Consider the following 12,570-nt stretch of genomic DNA (forward strand, 5'->3'; position numbering starts at 1 on the left):
AAGAACAGATTTATCACGTAGACTTGTATAGAGCTATTTGTATTTGGATCACACCAAGTCTTTCACATGTAAATAGCAGACTAATTTTGATCCCTGCCGCTCTCCGTACCCGGTCAGCCCCCCTGCTGTGTATATAGCAGGCTCCGCCCCCTCCCGGCTTCTACGTCTCACCAGAGCAGCTGAAGCCACGCCCCTACACTGCGCTGCGATCCGCCCCCTGTGATCAGCTGACCTCTAGCAGGGCTGTCAGTGCGGCTGGCGAGATCTGCTGGGATCACATGCAGGTACAGGGGACGCTGCCGGACTACAGGGGGAGGTGGGCTACTGGGGGGAGGGGAACTACAGACTGCTGTGTTTACAAACACCCTGTTCCTTACACTTCTGTGTCCCCAGGGTCAGCATTCTACGTTCTCAATCCGAGGTGTCACCAGCAGCAGACTGTAAACATGAGCTGGGGGGACAGGTGATGGCAGTGCTGGGAGACAAAACTACAGGCCCGGGGGAGGGGGATTGTAGATCTACAGCACAACATCCCCCAGACATCATAACAATGATCACTGGGGGCCCTCACTCCATCCCCAGAGCCCAGGTTACATAGAAACTTCAGTCTGCTTCTATAGCTGCATCAATCTGTGTCCCATGCTGATGACACTTTCACTCAACGCATGAATAATCATTCACTGATTGTGCAGTGTGATCATTGTGTGTTCAATGTGTGACTAAAGCTGTAGTTATAATATTTTCTATATATTAGATGTTATAAAGGATTTCTGCTCACTGTATGTTAATATAAAGCGGACCTAAAGGATAAACTACCCTTCCAAATCAAGTACAAATGTTTTAAGTGAAGCACTCTTTTATAAAAAAGCAGCACTGCCCCTTTAAATCTTGAGGGCAGAGGTTCTGGCTGCTCCTTCTGCGTATGCACAATTACAGGCATGCGCACCAAGGGGGGAAGAGATGCCGATCTCACGCATGCGCAGTGAGATCTTCTCTTTTTTTTACTGCGATCCCTGGATCTCATACCTGTGCAGTGCAAGATCAGGTGACGAAGAAAGGAAGACTAAAGCTAAGTACACCCTTCCAAAAACTATCGTTAGAAAACGAACAATTACGACCGATCAACAATTATGCACGATTATTTTGAACAATGGTATGCCCAATTCTCAAATATAATCCACCAATAGTGTCCACACGCTAGATACGATTGTTTGAACGATGCAGGAAGTGACATGTAAAGGAGAAGGTGTACCGCAAAAAAATCCACGATCACTGAACGACCGTACACACAATAACTAGCGAGCAATCGTCGCCCAATCAGATCCCCCGGGACGGTCGTTCATTTCCAACGACAATCCTCGTTGGTCACCTTTTTTGCGAACGATTTTCGGCCGATCGGTTGTTCATCGTTCTTTTCCAACAATAATTATTGGAAGTGTGTACGCAGCTTAAAGATGGCGGCGCCCAGCTCTTCCTCTCCACCGGGACGAAGAGGAATCCCGGGACTGGATTTGCAAGAAGGACCAGCGCCATTGAGGGATCTGCCGGATTAAAAATAAGTGTGATTTGTTTGTTTTTAGTTTCGTTCCACGTTAAGATTTATCAGTGTGCTGAACTTCAGGAAAAGTTGGAATATAAATTTGTAATGGAGCTCGCTCTGCCTGGTAAATTCCTGTTAGGGGAAACTACAGAAATCCCATTTACCTATCTCTCCCTCCTGGCAGCCGGCTGCTCCTTCTCTCTGACCTGTAGGGTTGTGGATGAGTTCGGCTCCTCACAATATTGGACCTCCATTGTACTTCATGATGCCGGGCCGAGGTCAGAGACTGCAGGGGATATAAGAGGAGAGAGCAATAAGTCATAAAGCTTTTCACATTTGCTATTAATGGGAACCTACCTGAGGTGTCCACCATTACTTACCTTATCTAAAACTAAGAAGGAAGTTTTCATGTTGGATACACTTTATAGTCTTATTCCAGAAGTTACCATTGCAGTTTGTTCTTGTTTACAGGAACTATAGAAAAAACTTTTACTTACCTCACATTCCCCTTCTTTCTGATACTCGGGGTGGTGAGCGGGCCCTCATCATCTGCATATCCCAGGACATCAGATCCTCCATAGTGTTTCACATTACCAGAGGCCGGCATAGTTTTCCTTAGCCTACCCCCTCATCTCTGTGGGTTTGGTCCCCTGTACAGGTAGTCCCCGGGTTACATACGAGATAGGGACTAAAGGTTTGTTCTTTAGTTGAATGTATATGTAAATCGGAACAGGTACAATATTTTAAAATATGGAATTAGGACAGGTGATTGTCTCAACATATTATTAGGCAGCATGGTGTCAGTTACGGTATAAAATCCTCACTGTAAGCTAATCACAAACAAAGCAAAAAAAAATTTATGGAGCCTAGACATTTATTAGCTTCTGGAGCAAGCTGTGCTTTCATTTGCAAAAAGAAACAACTGCAGAGTTTGTCTTGGTCATTAAAGAGTTACAAGAGGCTGCAGAAAGAGCTCAGCCCCCTAAGATCACCCACAACCTCAGCTGTGTTTAGCAAAAGATTTCTTCTGCAAGTCATGCAAGCCTTCGTCCTGCACACAGGGGAGCAGGGAAGCCCAGTTCGTATCTAGAAGTCATCTGTATGTCGGATGTCTTTAACCTGGGGACTTACCTGTATAGTCTTTTTATTTTCTGGCGTATCCTTTAGCTAGAAATGGTAAGAAATCTAAAAGTAAAAGGAGAAAAAAGTATCTGAACTCCACCCTTACCTTCTGTCTTGCACAGTTGTACAAACTCTCACACTTCTCATAGTGTACATTAGAAGATGTGCAAAGTCCATTAGAACCGACTTCTTTTCCTGGCTGGAGGCTGTTCATCATCTACTAAGCTTTTCCTTCATATTGTATCAATATATATATTTGAAGCAGCTTTGTGCAATAGACAATAGTGGTCCATGCAGTGACCTATGGGAGGACATAGGGCCGGTTGAAAAACTCAGTAGCTCCTTTGTCACCCTATAACAGGAACTGATCAAGGGCCCTCATTGAACATTGGATATTGAAAGCAGGTTTTTTTTTCACATGTCAAAATGTATGAGGTTGGCTTAGCTAAGATCTTCTTCCAGATAGGGATTTTGATATTTGGAAAAATGGAAATATATGAGCAAAGTAAACCAATGTCCCCCCCCCCCCCCTTTTATAAGTTTATTATCTTCCTTTTATAAGTTTTTAACTGTGTTTGTGTGTGCTAGGTTTTTAGGTTTTTTATTATTACACAGTGCTGTACATTAAATGGAGATTGCAAATAATAGACAGATACAGACAGTGACACAGGAGGAGGAGAGGACCCGAAGAGCTTAAAATCTAAGAGGTGGAGGAATTATCACACAATAGGAGGGTAGATATGTCAAGGTGGGAAGTAGTGAGGGTTATAAGAGACAGAAGAAGACGGGTAGGCAAGTTTTAAAAGATGGGTTTTGAGAGCTCTTTTAAATGAGCAGAAAGTAGGAGGAAGCTAAATAGGACGAGGAAGACCATTCCAGAGAGTTGGAGCAGCTCTAGAAAAGTCTTGTATCCGTGTGTGTGATGAGGTTATGAGTGAGGAAGTCATTAATAAGTCATTGGAGGGGTGAAGAGAGTGGCTGGGGGAGTATTCTATCAGGTCAGAAAGGTAAGTGGGACAATAACTGTGGAGGGATTTGAAGGCAACGCACAGGAGCTTGAATTTGATGGAAGGTTTTGCTTACAAATCCCTATCCCTGCATGATAGTGAGCGATGATGAAACAATACTGATGGATCTGTAACCTCCAGAGAGAGCTAGAATATCAGTTTGGAACACAATAAAACATGCTTGTGTACAAATGATCTCAGGATTCAGGAACATAATTCCCATTTACCTCTAACGTTCAGTTTGTATTAAACATCTAGACCTGCAATGGGTTGTGACAGTTTGTTAAACACTGTAAATATTTAATGTGATGACAATGCCAGACAACCTCAATTTCAAGCAGTCCTGAACCTTGCATGTAGTATGCATATTAAATATTTACTATAATCACAGCATTGTTTTTTGTACAAACGCGCTTTTGTTGTTTTTCTTTAGATCTAGCCATAGTCATTATATACACTTAGTGGCTGATTTTATTAAATGCACCAATCTCATACTTATAAAAGATTTACAAGTATTCAGATACGTTATGATGTTCAGATGATGCTGGGAGATTGTTACTGATGAATTGAAAATGCTAGTCGCCTGGCTGTCCATGTCTTCAGTATTCTGGGACAGGATTGGTCAGGTTTTTACTTCCGATTTAATCTGATAATTTATGATATATATATATATATATATATATATATATATATATATATATATGGACCAATTTTTGCCTGAAGGTTTGCTTTAAATAAAGTCAATGTTCTATCAGGGATATATACGTCAATATAAACCTGACCAGGGTTCTACCCTTCTCTACCTAACATGAGAAAAGTTGTGGTTAGAACACCACTAACTTACATAAAGTTGCTTGTGATTACATTCTTGTAGGAATGCATTTCATGTTCCGTCTTCTGATCTTATAAATCAAACAGAAGTGCACAGTTATCTGATCTAATGCATTAATCAGGAAATGTTCTCCCTGTTTATTTCCATGTTGGGTGTGCACATCAGGGAGCTGCCGGTATTTGCTGCACAAGATTTGCTAGTCGTCCTGGTTCTTGGCTCCACTGTGTCAAACACTTTAAGAATTTAGCAATGTGTTCATAACTTTTAAGAGTTGTTATTGACTTCTCGTGTTCCTATTTTTCTTTTTTTTGACAGCTTTTTGTCTTTTGGAATAAGTAGCTTGTGATGCTGACCCATGGACACACAGAAAGGAAGGTATGTATGGTATGCTGACTAATATTCACCTCTTTTACTTCTAGGTCATTTACATATTTATTAAAATCCAGAAATGCATTCTCAGTCTATTACTCTTCTGGTCCCTGAAGCAAATGTATTAATGAGAGATTTAGTTCTAGTTTAACTTACAACCCCAGCTGCATCCAAAACTTGTTTTTGTGCTTTTGTTGCAAAGGATTTCTCAGGTTTTTTTTTTTTTTTGCCGTCTGTGTTACTGTTCAGCAGGTTTCAGTTACAGCCTCTGTGACCAGAGACAAAGTGAGGATATTTTTTTTTTTTTTTAAATGGGGACACAAAGCAATAAAAAGTTGACAAAGGTTTCTAACTTTCTCTGTTTTTTTTAAAAGGAAAAATTTGCAATTTTGTGGGAAGAATTTAGATCCCTTCTTGTCTCAGTGACCACACAGAAAGTGAGAAAAATGGCAGTAAAACCTACTGTAACCAAACCCAGTGTTCTCCCCAAACCCTTTTAGCTGGGTGCACCACCCGGCACTTTTCAGTAACCACCCAGCTGTTTTTGGGAGGTTACTGATTTGTTGGGAAACAATACAGCTGCTGCCACCCACCTACAATTTCTTGCCACCCAGCTTAAAAAAATACTGGGTTGAGCACTTAAACTTAATCTAAGCTTGTCTGAAGTTGTGATTTAACTTTCTGTATTTATTCTTATAAAGTACAATGTTACCATACTTCAATATGTCAAAGTTACATAACCCAAAAAGACATTACATGCACTTTTCCAGTCTGCATAATTTCCCCATGGCAGTAGCTCAAGGTGTTCATGACACGAAGTCTCAGTGTAACAGCCAGGTAAAGTGATTTGGCAGAATAATGTAAGCCATTCAATCATCCATATTGTTTTATCGAAAGGTTTACCTTATTTTGTTTTTTTTTATTATGCTTTTTCTCAGTCTAAAGCTGATTGCTGGGCATAAGGACACCCCTCCCACCCCTATAGATAGATAGATGATTTGGTTTGACCCTGAGCAGTGGGTTAAATGGAATTGGGATTGACGGATGGGCATTAAATAGACCTAAAGCTTTCCATAATGTTATAAAAATGTTTACAGTATTTAGTGATATTGCCCCAAAAAGTTTCAGTAAAAGGTCCCCAAGAACTTTTGAAGTCACTCATAGTTTAGACTACCTGTGAACAAATTTGTATCCCACAGATTGTAAATGATGCTTATTGCCAAATATCACAGCAGTTTGTGAGCATGCACCATGAATGTCTGTATGTGCATTGAATACTATACATTGTATGTTTTAGTTTGGAAGATTCGGAAGGAGCTAAAGAAAGAGGTGATGTACGTATATGGCAGTTGGAGTCAGCTCAGGCCACACCAGAAAGGCTTCATGGATTGGGAGTAAAACCTGTGCTACAAGCCAGCCTTGGAATTCATCATGGCTTGCTGCTCACTAGTGGTATGTATGTTAACCTTCTATGCACCTTTTAAAATTGTATTATTTTACTTTATTAGCCACGTTTTGTACATATTTTATATATAAATGTATGTTCCTTTTTTATTCCTTTTTGCATGTCACTAGCTGTCCTTCAAAAGAGCTCACAATCTAATGTCCCTACCATAGTCATATGTCTCTAATGCAGTCTAAGGTCAATTTTAGGGGTAAGCCAATTAACCTAACTGCATGTTTTTGGGATGTGGGAGGAGAACCTGCAAACTCCATGCAGATAGTGTCCTGGCCGAGATTTTACCTTGGGACCTAGCGCTGCAAAGACCAGAGTGCCAACTTCTGAGCCACCGTTCTGCCCCGTGCTTCTTTAGTCTAAATATTTCTGGGTAGCCCCGGGGCTTTAATCTGGAGCAGAAAAAAAGCCCTGTTTATTACAACAAGGGCCCTGGAAACCTGGCCTGCAAGTAGAATCTTTATATGGATTTTTTTAATTCTATATGGACAAAGATCACCAGTACAACTTTTTCTTTAAAGGCTTACTTGATTTGTTACGTTATCATGCTTTGGATGACTTTGTCCTTAGTCATAGTGTGTGCAGATTGAATACAGCAGGGAAAAGGTCCACACCTTTAACTTCCAGGCACAACTATATGTGGAGAAATGAACAATGTAATTTTTACGAAGCCTATAAATCACTAGAAATTAAGACACAATGAAACCTACAACAAATTCCAGACACACCTCAATCATTTTTGTTTTTAGGGTGTGTCTGTCACATTTGTTACGTAATTATACATTTAGTTTCTTTTTCTTCTATTACATTATGTGTTTAAATTTTTGTGATAATCTTACATCGCTTATTTAACTGTATTTACATAGTTAGCATTCAGTATTTTATATTGCCATGATTGTTTGTTTTAGATTTTCTTGTTTTAGATCACATTAGTTTATTTCCATACTTTCCAGGTGTCTTTATTTTGCTTGCAGGTATAGCCAAGGCCTTGTTACTTGCTGTATGTATTTTATTGGTTTTTGCTTTATTGCATTTCCTATTGTTTAGGATAGTTCAATGGACATCAGAGGCATCTGCTTGCCTGTTTTTCAAGAGTGGAGTATAGGTTATTGTATAAAGAACAAACATTTGTCTGCTATGTAGATTTGATAGTTTGGATTAGGCTCTTGTTAACTTGACGTTTCTATCTATAACTCCCTGCTATATTTTCAAAACTTGTTTCATCTCCTGTAATCAACAGTCTTTTTAAAGCTTGCTACTTTGTGGACTATATAATAAACTGCTACTTCATATGATGTCTCACTTTTTTTTTTTTTGGTTTAGATGGGGAAGTTTTTAGCTTCGGAAAGCAGCCATGGAAGGAGAATTCACAGGATTTGCCCTACCACACTCCATTGTTGGAGAAGACATTGTGCGGTCAGCATGTTATATGTGTTGCTGCAGGAAGTTATCACTGTGGAGCTGTAACAGATAATGGAATGGTGTTTATGTGGGGGGAAAACACAGCTGGTCAATGTGCAATAGCCAACTGTCCCTCAATATCAGAGCCTGTGCCGGTCACAGTAACTGATCAGGAATGTACCCCTCCTCTGTGGGTTCGGATTGTACAGCTGTCTTGTGGGGAAGAACATACTCTTGCCTTGTCTGTCAGTAGGGAGATTTGGGCATGGGGTAGTGGTTGCCAGCTTGGATTAATAACCTCAACCTTTCCCATAACCAAGCCTCAAAAGGTGGAACATCTTTCGGGCAGGAGAGTTCTCCAGGTAGTTTGTGGGGCATTTCACAGCTTGGCCCTGGTGCAGTGCCCTCTTGCTCAAGATGTGAAGAATGTGCCAGAGAGATGCAACCATTGCAGGGAACTATTAATCACTATGACCGAAAAAGAAGACCATGTCATTATTTCTGATGCCCACTGCTGTCCACTAGGAGTAATGTTGGCAGAATCCCAACCTGAAAAAAGAACTAGTTGGTCATCTTTGAGCTTTGGCAGCAAAGAGAAAGAACCTAGTTTATGTTCTTTGGAGACACAGGATGGTAGTAAACCTAGTCCAAAACAAACCGACTCTGAAACTGAAATTGGCACTGATGTGGCCAGTATTTGTGAAAGTGACATTGATGTGACTTTTGACCAACCAGTGTGTGAAAGCACTTTATCATCTAACATTGAACCAGCTAATACAGATTCCTCTGCAAATAATACTCCTTCAGAGTATTTACAGGTAAGATTATGCAGAATAGTTTGCCTTTTATACTTTAAAGGGAATTATTGTTTTCTAATTTTACAGATCATGGAATCATGAAAAGTATTCATGTATTATATATGGTGTATATGTTCGCCACGTCTTAATACAAATGCTAACAAACAATGCAAATATGTCAGAACATATTCTTCATTCAAAATTAGGCTTTAGATAAAATTGGATGATGAAACCTTCGTAGCACAATAGGGAATATAAGGATCAACTGTGAAAATACAGTCAAAAAAGGCTTAAAGACCTGAGCAGGTTAAAGTATGAAGGAAGGCATACAGACATATGGTCGCTCCCAGTCTGATTTGTACATTTTTAGATCTGGTGAAAACTCCCTTTCTGTCCGAAGTTTAGTCTTCAACAAGTGAAATGCATTTTTATATATAATATTTTTATTATTGTTATTAGTAATACACATGATTTATATAGCGCCAACATATTACGCAGCGCTGTACATTAAATAGGGATTTTAAATGACAGACCTTGACACAGGAGGAGGAGAGGACCCTGCCCTGAAGAGCTTACAACCAAAGTGTAATCTGTTTATTACAGCATTATCATAACATGCATTTAGAGTTTATGTTGACCCATTAATATCAGTCCCTACTGTAGAGAATAGTCCATCAGACCTACCCAAATTGTAAACGGGGATGTGCTTCAGGTGGGACATGTTAAACTTACTATATTTGTTGGGTTTGTGGATGAAAACCAAAACTGCCAGCACAGATATCTTCAAGCAAAGGGATAAGATACTTCCAATGTACAGATTGTGGTGCAAAGGTAAACCAATTTAGGACCAAATGCTAACCACAAGTCATTGTCTTGGACAATTTTGAGTGGCAATCTGTGCCGTATGTAAGAAAAGACATTCCTAGAGTCAAATGTTCTGGTATTATAAGCCTGCTAAGTAGGTAGTCTCTTTTACATTAAAGTATTTTAGAAAAATACAAATCTTCACAATATCCTTCTGAGCCTCAACGTAATATTAACAGGGAAAATCTTTTGTAAGATGAAAGGCAATTTTTAATTGTGCTGGTATAGGATGACTTAAATAAGTAAACACATACAATATCCTTATTTACACTAAACTGTGCTCCAATGTTTGACATTACCTAATAGATGGGTTTGGGCTAACTTCCTATGACTACCACAGTTCCAAGTCATTTTGATCCCATGGGGGGCTAAACTAAAATTCTGCAAAAAAGTAGTTTTAGCCCTTTTAAAGATTTGTCAGTCTAAGTATTCTATCTGCTAGATCTTTTTATCGAACTTCAAGAAAATTGTGTTCTATCAAAATGTTTTTTTAACTTTGGATGGTGTGAAGGAAACAATTAGAAAGATGGCAATAAAATATATATGTAGAATTGGAAAGGCTAGAGTTTCTCTCTGTTGTATTGTTGCAGATTTTCTCTCACCTCCTGTGTCAAGTATTGTAAACGTGACAATACATCTTTTTAATGGAGCCCTGGATAGCAGTTATAACTGTGCTATTTTCTATGTTTATGCATTTATTATTTTCTTTTCCTTGATCTAGACTCAGGAGAGTATGCTGCACGAATTAAGTGATTGTTTTCCCAATCCTGCTACTACTACATCATCAGCCCTCAACAGTCTAGTAGTGTCCTGTGCAACAGCTGTGGGTTTCCGAGTTGCAGCCACATGTGAAGCTGGGGCTCTGTCTCTCAAGAAGGTGATGAATTTTTATTCTGCAACTCTAGGAGATGCTGAGGCTCAATCTGCAAGAAGTTCTACTGTGCAGGAAGGGTTGAAGGACAGCAGAGAAGAACAAGTGAAACTGGAATCCATGCAAGGCAAGAAGAGTTCCAGCTTGGTTGATATACGAGAGGAGGAAGCAGAAGCTGGAAACAGAAGACTTTCCCTGCCAGGCCTGCTTTCCCAGGGTAATGAATGAATTGTACATTGTGTTAAAGTTCCCAAACTTTAAATTCAACAGATTTTATACATTTATTAAGGTGGTAGTAGTATTGTATTTACCTAATAATTTACATTTTTATTTTAGTATCCCCTAGGCTCCTTAGAAAGGTTGGGAGAGCACGGATGAGAACAGTTGCACTGACCCCCACTAATAGTGGGGAGGCTGATGTATTACTTCCATGCCTAAGGACCGAAGTTTGGAGTTGGGGAAGAGGCAAAGAGGGTCAGCTGGGTCATGGAGATGTTTTACCAAGGTAAAAATTGACTGCATGTTTCACAGTTGGGGCATGTATAAAATATATTTTTTTATTATATTATCTCATTTACATAGGACAGGCATATTCCACATCTGTGTACAGAGAACACTGAGCCATTCACAGCCATCATTGCTTCCAGCACAGCTTTCAATCTAATAATTTAACTCTGTAATACCTCTTTGATTAAAAGACAGTAAACCTTTTGATTTGTTGGGTGGATTAAAAAAAGAGATCGTTTTTTAATATTGCCTGCCTTTTAGCTAATTGGCTGCAGTTATTTCTTAGAAACTAACACTGAACAGGTACACCCAAAGCAGACCTTTCTGTATGCTTTTCCCTGTATATTTTTGCTAGTATACCTTTGAGGGGTAGGATAAGTAGCAGTAAAGAATGAAAAAGAAAGGTTTAAAATGGCATGCCTGGTATTAAAACATTGGTTCTATATTCCATGTATTACGATTGCACATAATATTCCTGTGTTAGCTGATTGGAAATAAAAACCAATGTTTTAATAACACACGTGCCAGTTTAAACCCCTCTTTTTTAGTCTGAGGCTGCCCATTGAACTAGGGTTGTGGCATAACTGATAATCAAGGTGTTGTGACCGATCTGCATTATACTGCTAGTATGTATTTTTTTTTATCAATTGTACATGCATCTTTTTCTGCTTTGCTATACTAAATGTTTTATTTTTACTATATTTTATTGCCCTGCATTATTCTTTAGCAAAATGTCTTCAACATTGTTCTGGGTTTTAAAGTAACCTCTTTGTGTATTTTATCGTAATAACAATGTCACAAAGAAAAACCACAATAACCACAACTATGAATTTTTAATGCTCATACCTTTTAGTTAAAAATATGACAATTCCCTCTCAAGTTCTCACTGAGATGTTCACATGTATTGATTGTATACATCTTACAATTATTATCCAAAAACCATGTTTGATTATAAGTTTAAATAACTTAGAATTTTTAATAATAATATTAACTTGTATTTTACTGCTTTTGTTTTACAGGCTTCAGCCACTGTGTGTTCGCAGCATGGATGGCAAGGAGGTGGTGCAGTTGGCAGCTGGAAGTCACCATTCTGTTGCCCTTACAGCAAGATCACAGGTGGTAATCCATACTTGTGTCATGTAGAGTTACATTTCATCTTTGAGTTGTGCATATTTTTTTAAACCCCTTTTTTTCTGGTTTTTTTTTTGTTTTGTTTTATATGATTTTTATTATTATATTTTGTTTACATTTTATTCTGCATTACAGGCAAATATTTTAATGTATACAGTGTTCCTAAAACCATTTTACTACACATCCCTAATAATAGACCACAGTACTTCTCAAATATTTGCATTTATCATATGTGTAGAGCTCCATTGATGGACAAAGGAGCTTACTCTTTCATGACTTATAATGGACACAATCTAGGACCATTTCTGGTTGGTATGTGAGAGGAAATTGAAGTACTTTTGAGAGTGGACAAACACATTGTTTTCCCTTGGGAACTCGACCTTGCTCCTCAGTAATATAGAATAGAAGTTCAAACCCCTTTGATTATTGATCAGTTTGTGTATGCCTATCCTTAGTTATTTTGTTATCTGTTCTTCAGGTTTATACTTGGGGAAGCAATGTTTCAGGGCAGCTGGGTCACTTACAAACACCAACAACAATGCCACGGCTCGCCAAGGTAAGGGACAAAGTTATGTCTGTAGTTAAGATGCACTTGTTGTAGAGTGCCAATGACCTATAATAAGAAACATTTTCCAATTCTTTCAAATAGCAGATTTGCTGTAATTTTGTCTTT

General features: G+C 38.9%; 1 protein-coding gene across 1 annotated transcript in view; it reads left to right on the forward strand.

The window, feature by feature from the left end:
• Positions 1–215: 215 nt before the first annotated feature.
• ALS2 (alsin Rho guanine nucleotide exchange factor ALS2) overlaps positions 216–12,570 on the forward strand; it is a 39,999-nt gene continuing 27,644 nt past the window's right edge. Inside the window, exons 1-8 of the mRNA XM_072419138.1 lie at positions 216–284; positions 4,817–4,876; positions 6,168–6,322; positions 7,650–8,545; positions 10,110–10,476; positions 10,596–10,764; positions 11,786–11,882; positions 12,376–12,453. Of these exons, the coding sequence (XP_072275239.1) occupies positions 4,857–4,876; positions 6,168–6,322; positions 7,650–8,545; positions 10,110–10,476; positions 10,596–10,764; positions 11,786–11,882; positions 12,376–12,453 (1,782 nt within the window). The 5' untranslated portion in view covers positions 216–284; positions 4,817–4,856. The remainder of the gene's footprint in view (positions 285–4,816; positions 4,877–6,167; positions 6,323–7,649; positions 8,546–10,109; positions 10,477–10,595; positions 10,765–11,785; positions 11,883–12,375; positions 12,454–12,570) is intronic.

Source organism: Pyxicephalus adspersus, chromosome 7 (genome assembly GCF_032062135.1).
Source record: "Pyxicephalus adspersus chromosome 7, UCB_Pads_2.0, whole genome shotgun sequence".
In the NCBI taxonomy this organism is placed as follows: domain Eukaryota; kingdom Metazoa; phylum Chordata; class Amphibia; order Anura; family Pyxicephalidae; genus Pyxicephalus; species Pyxicephalus adspersus.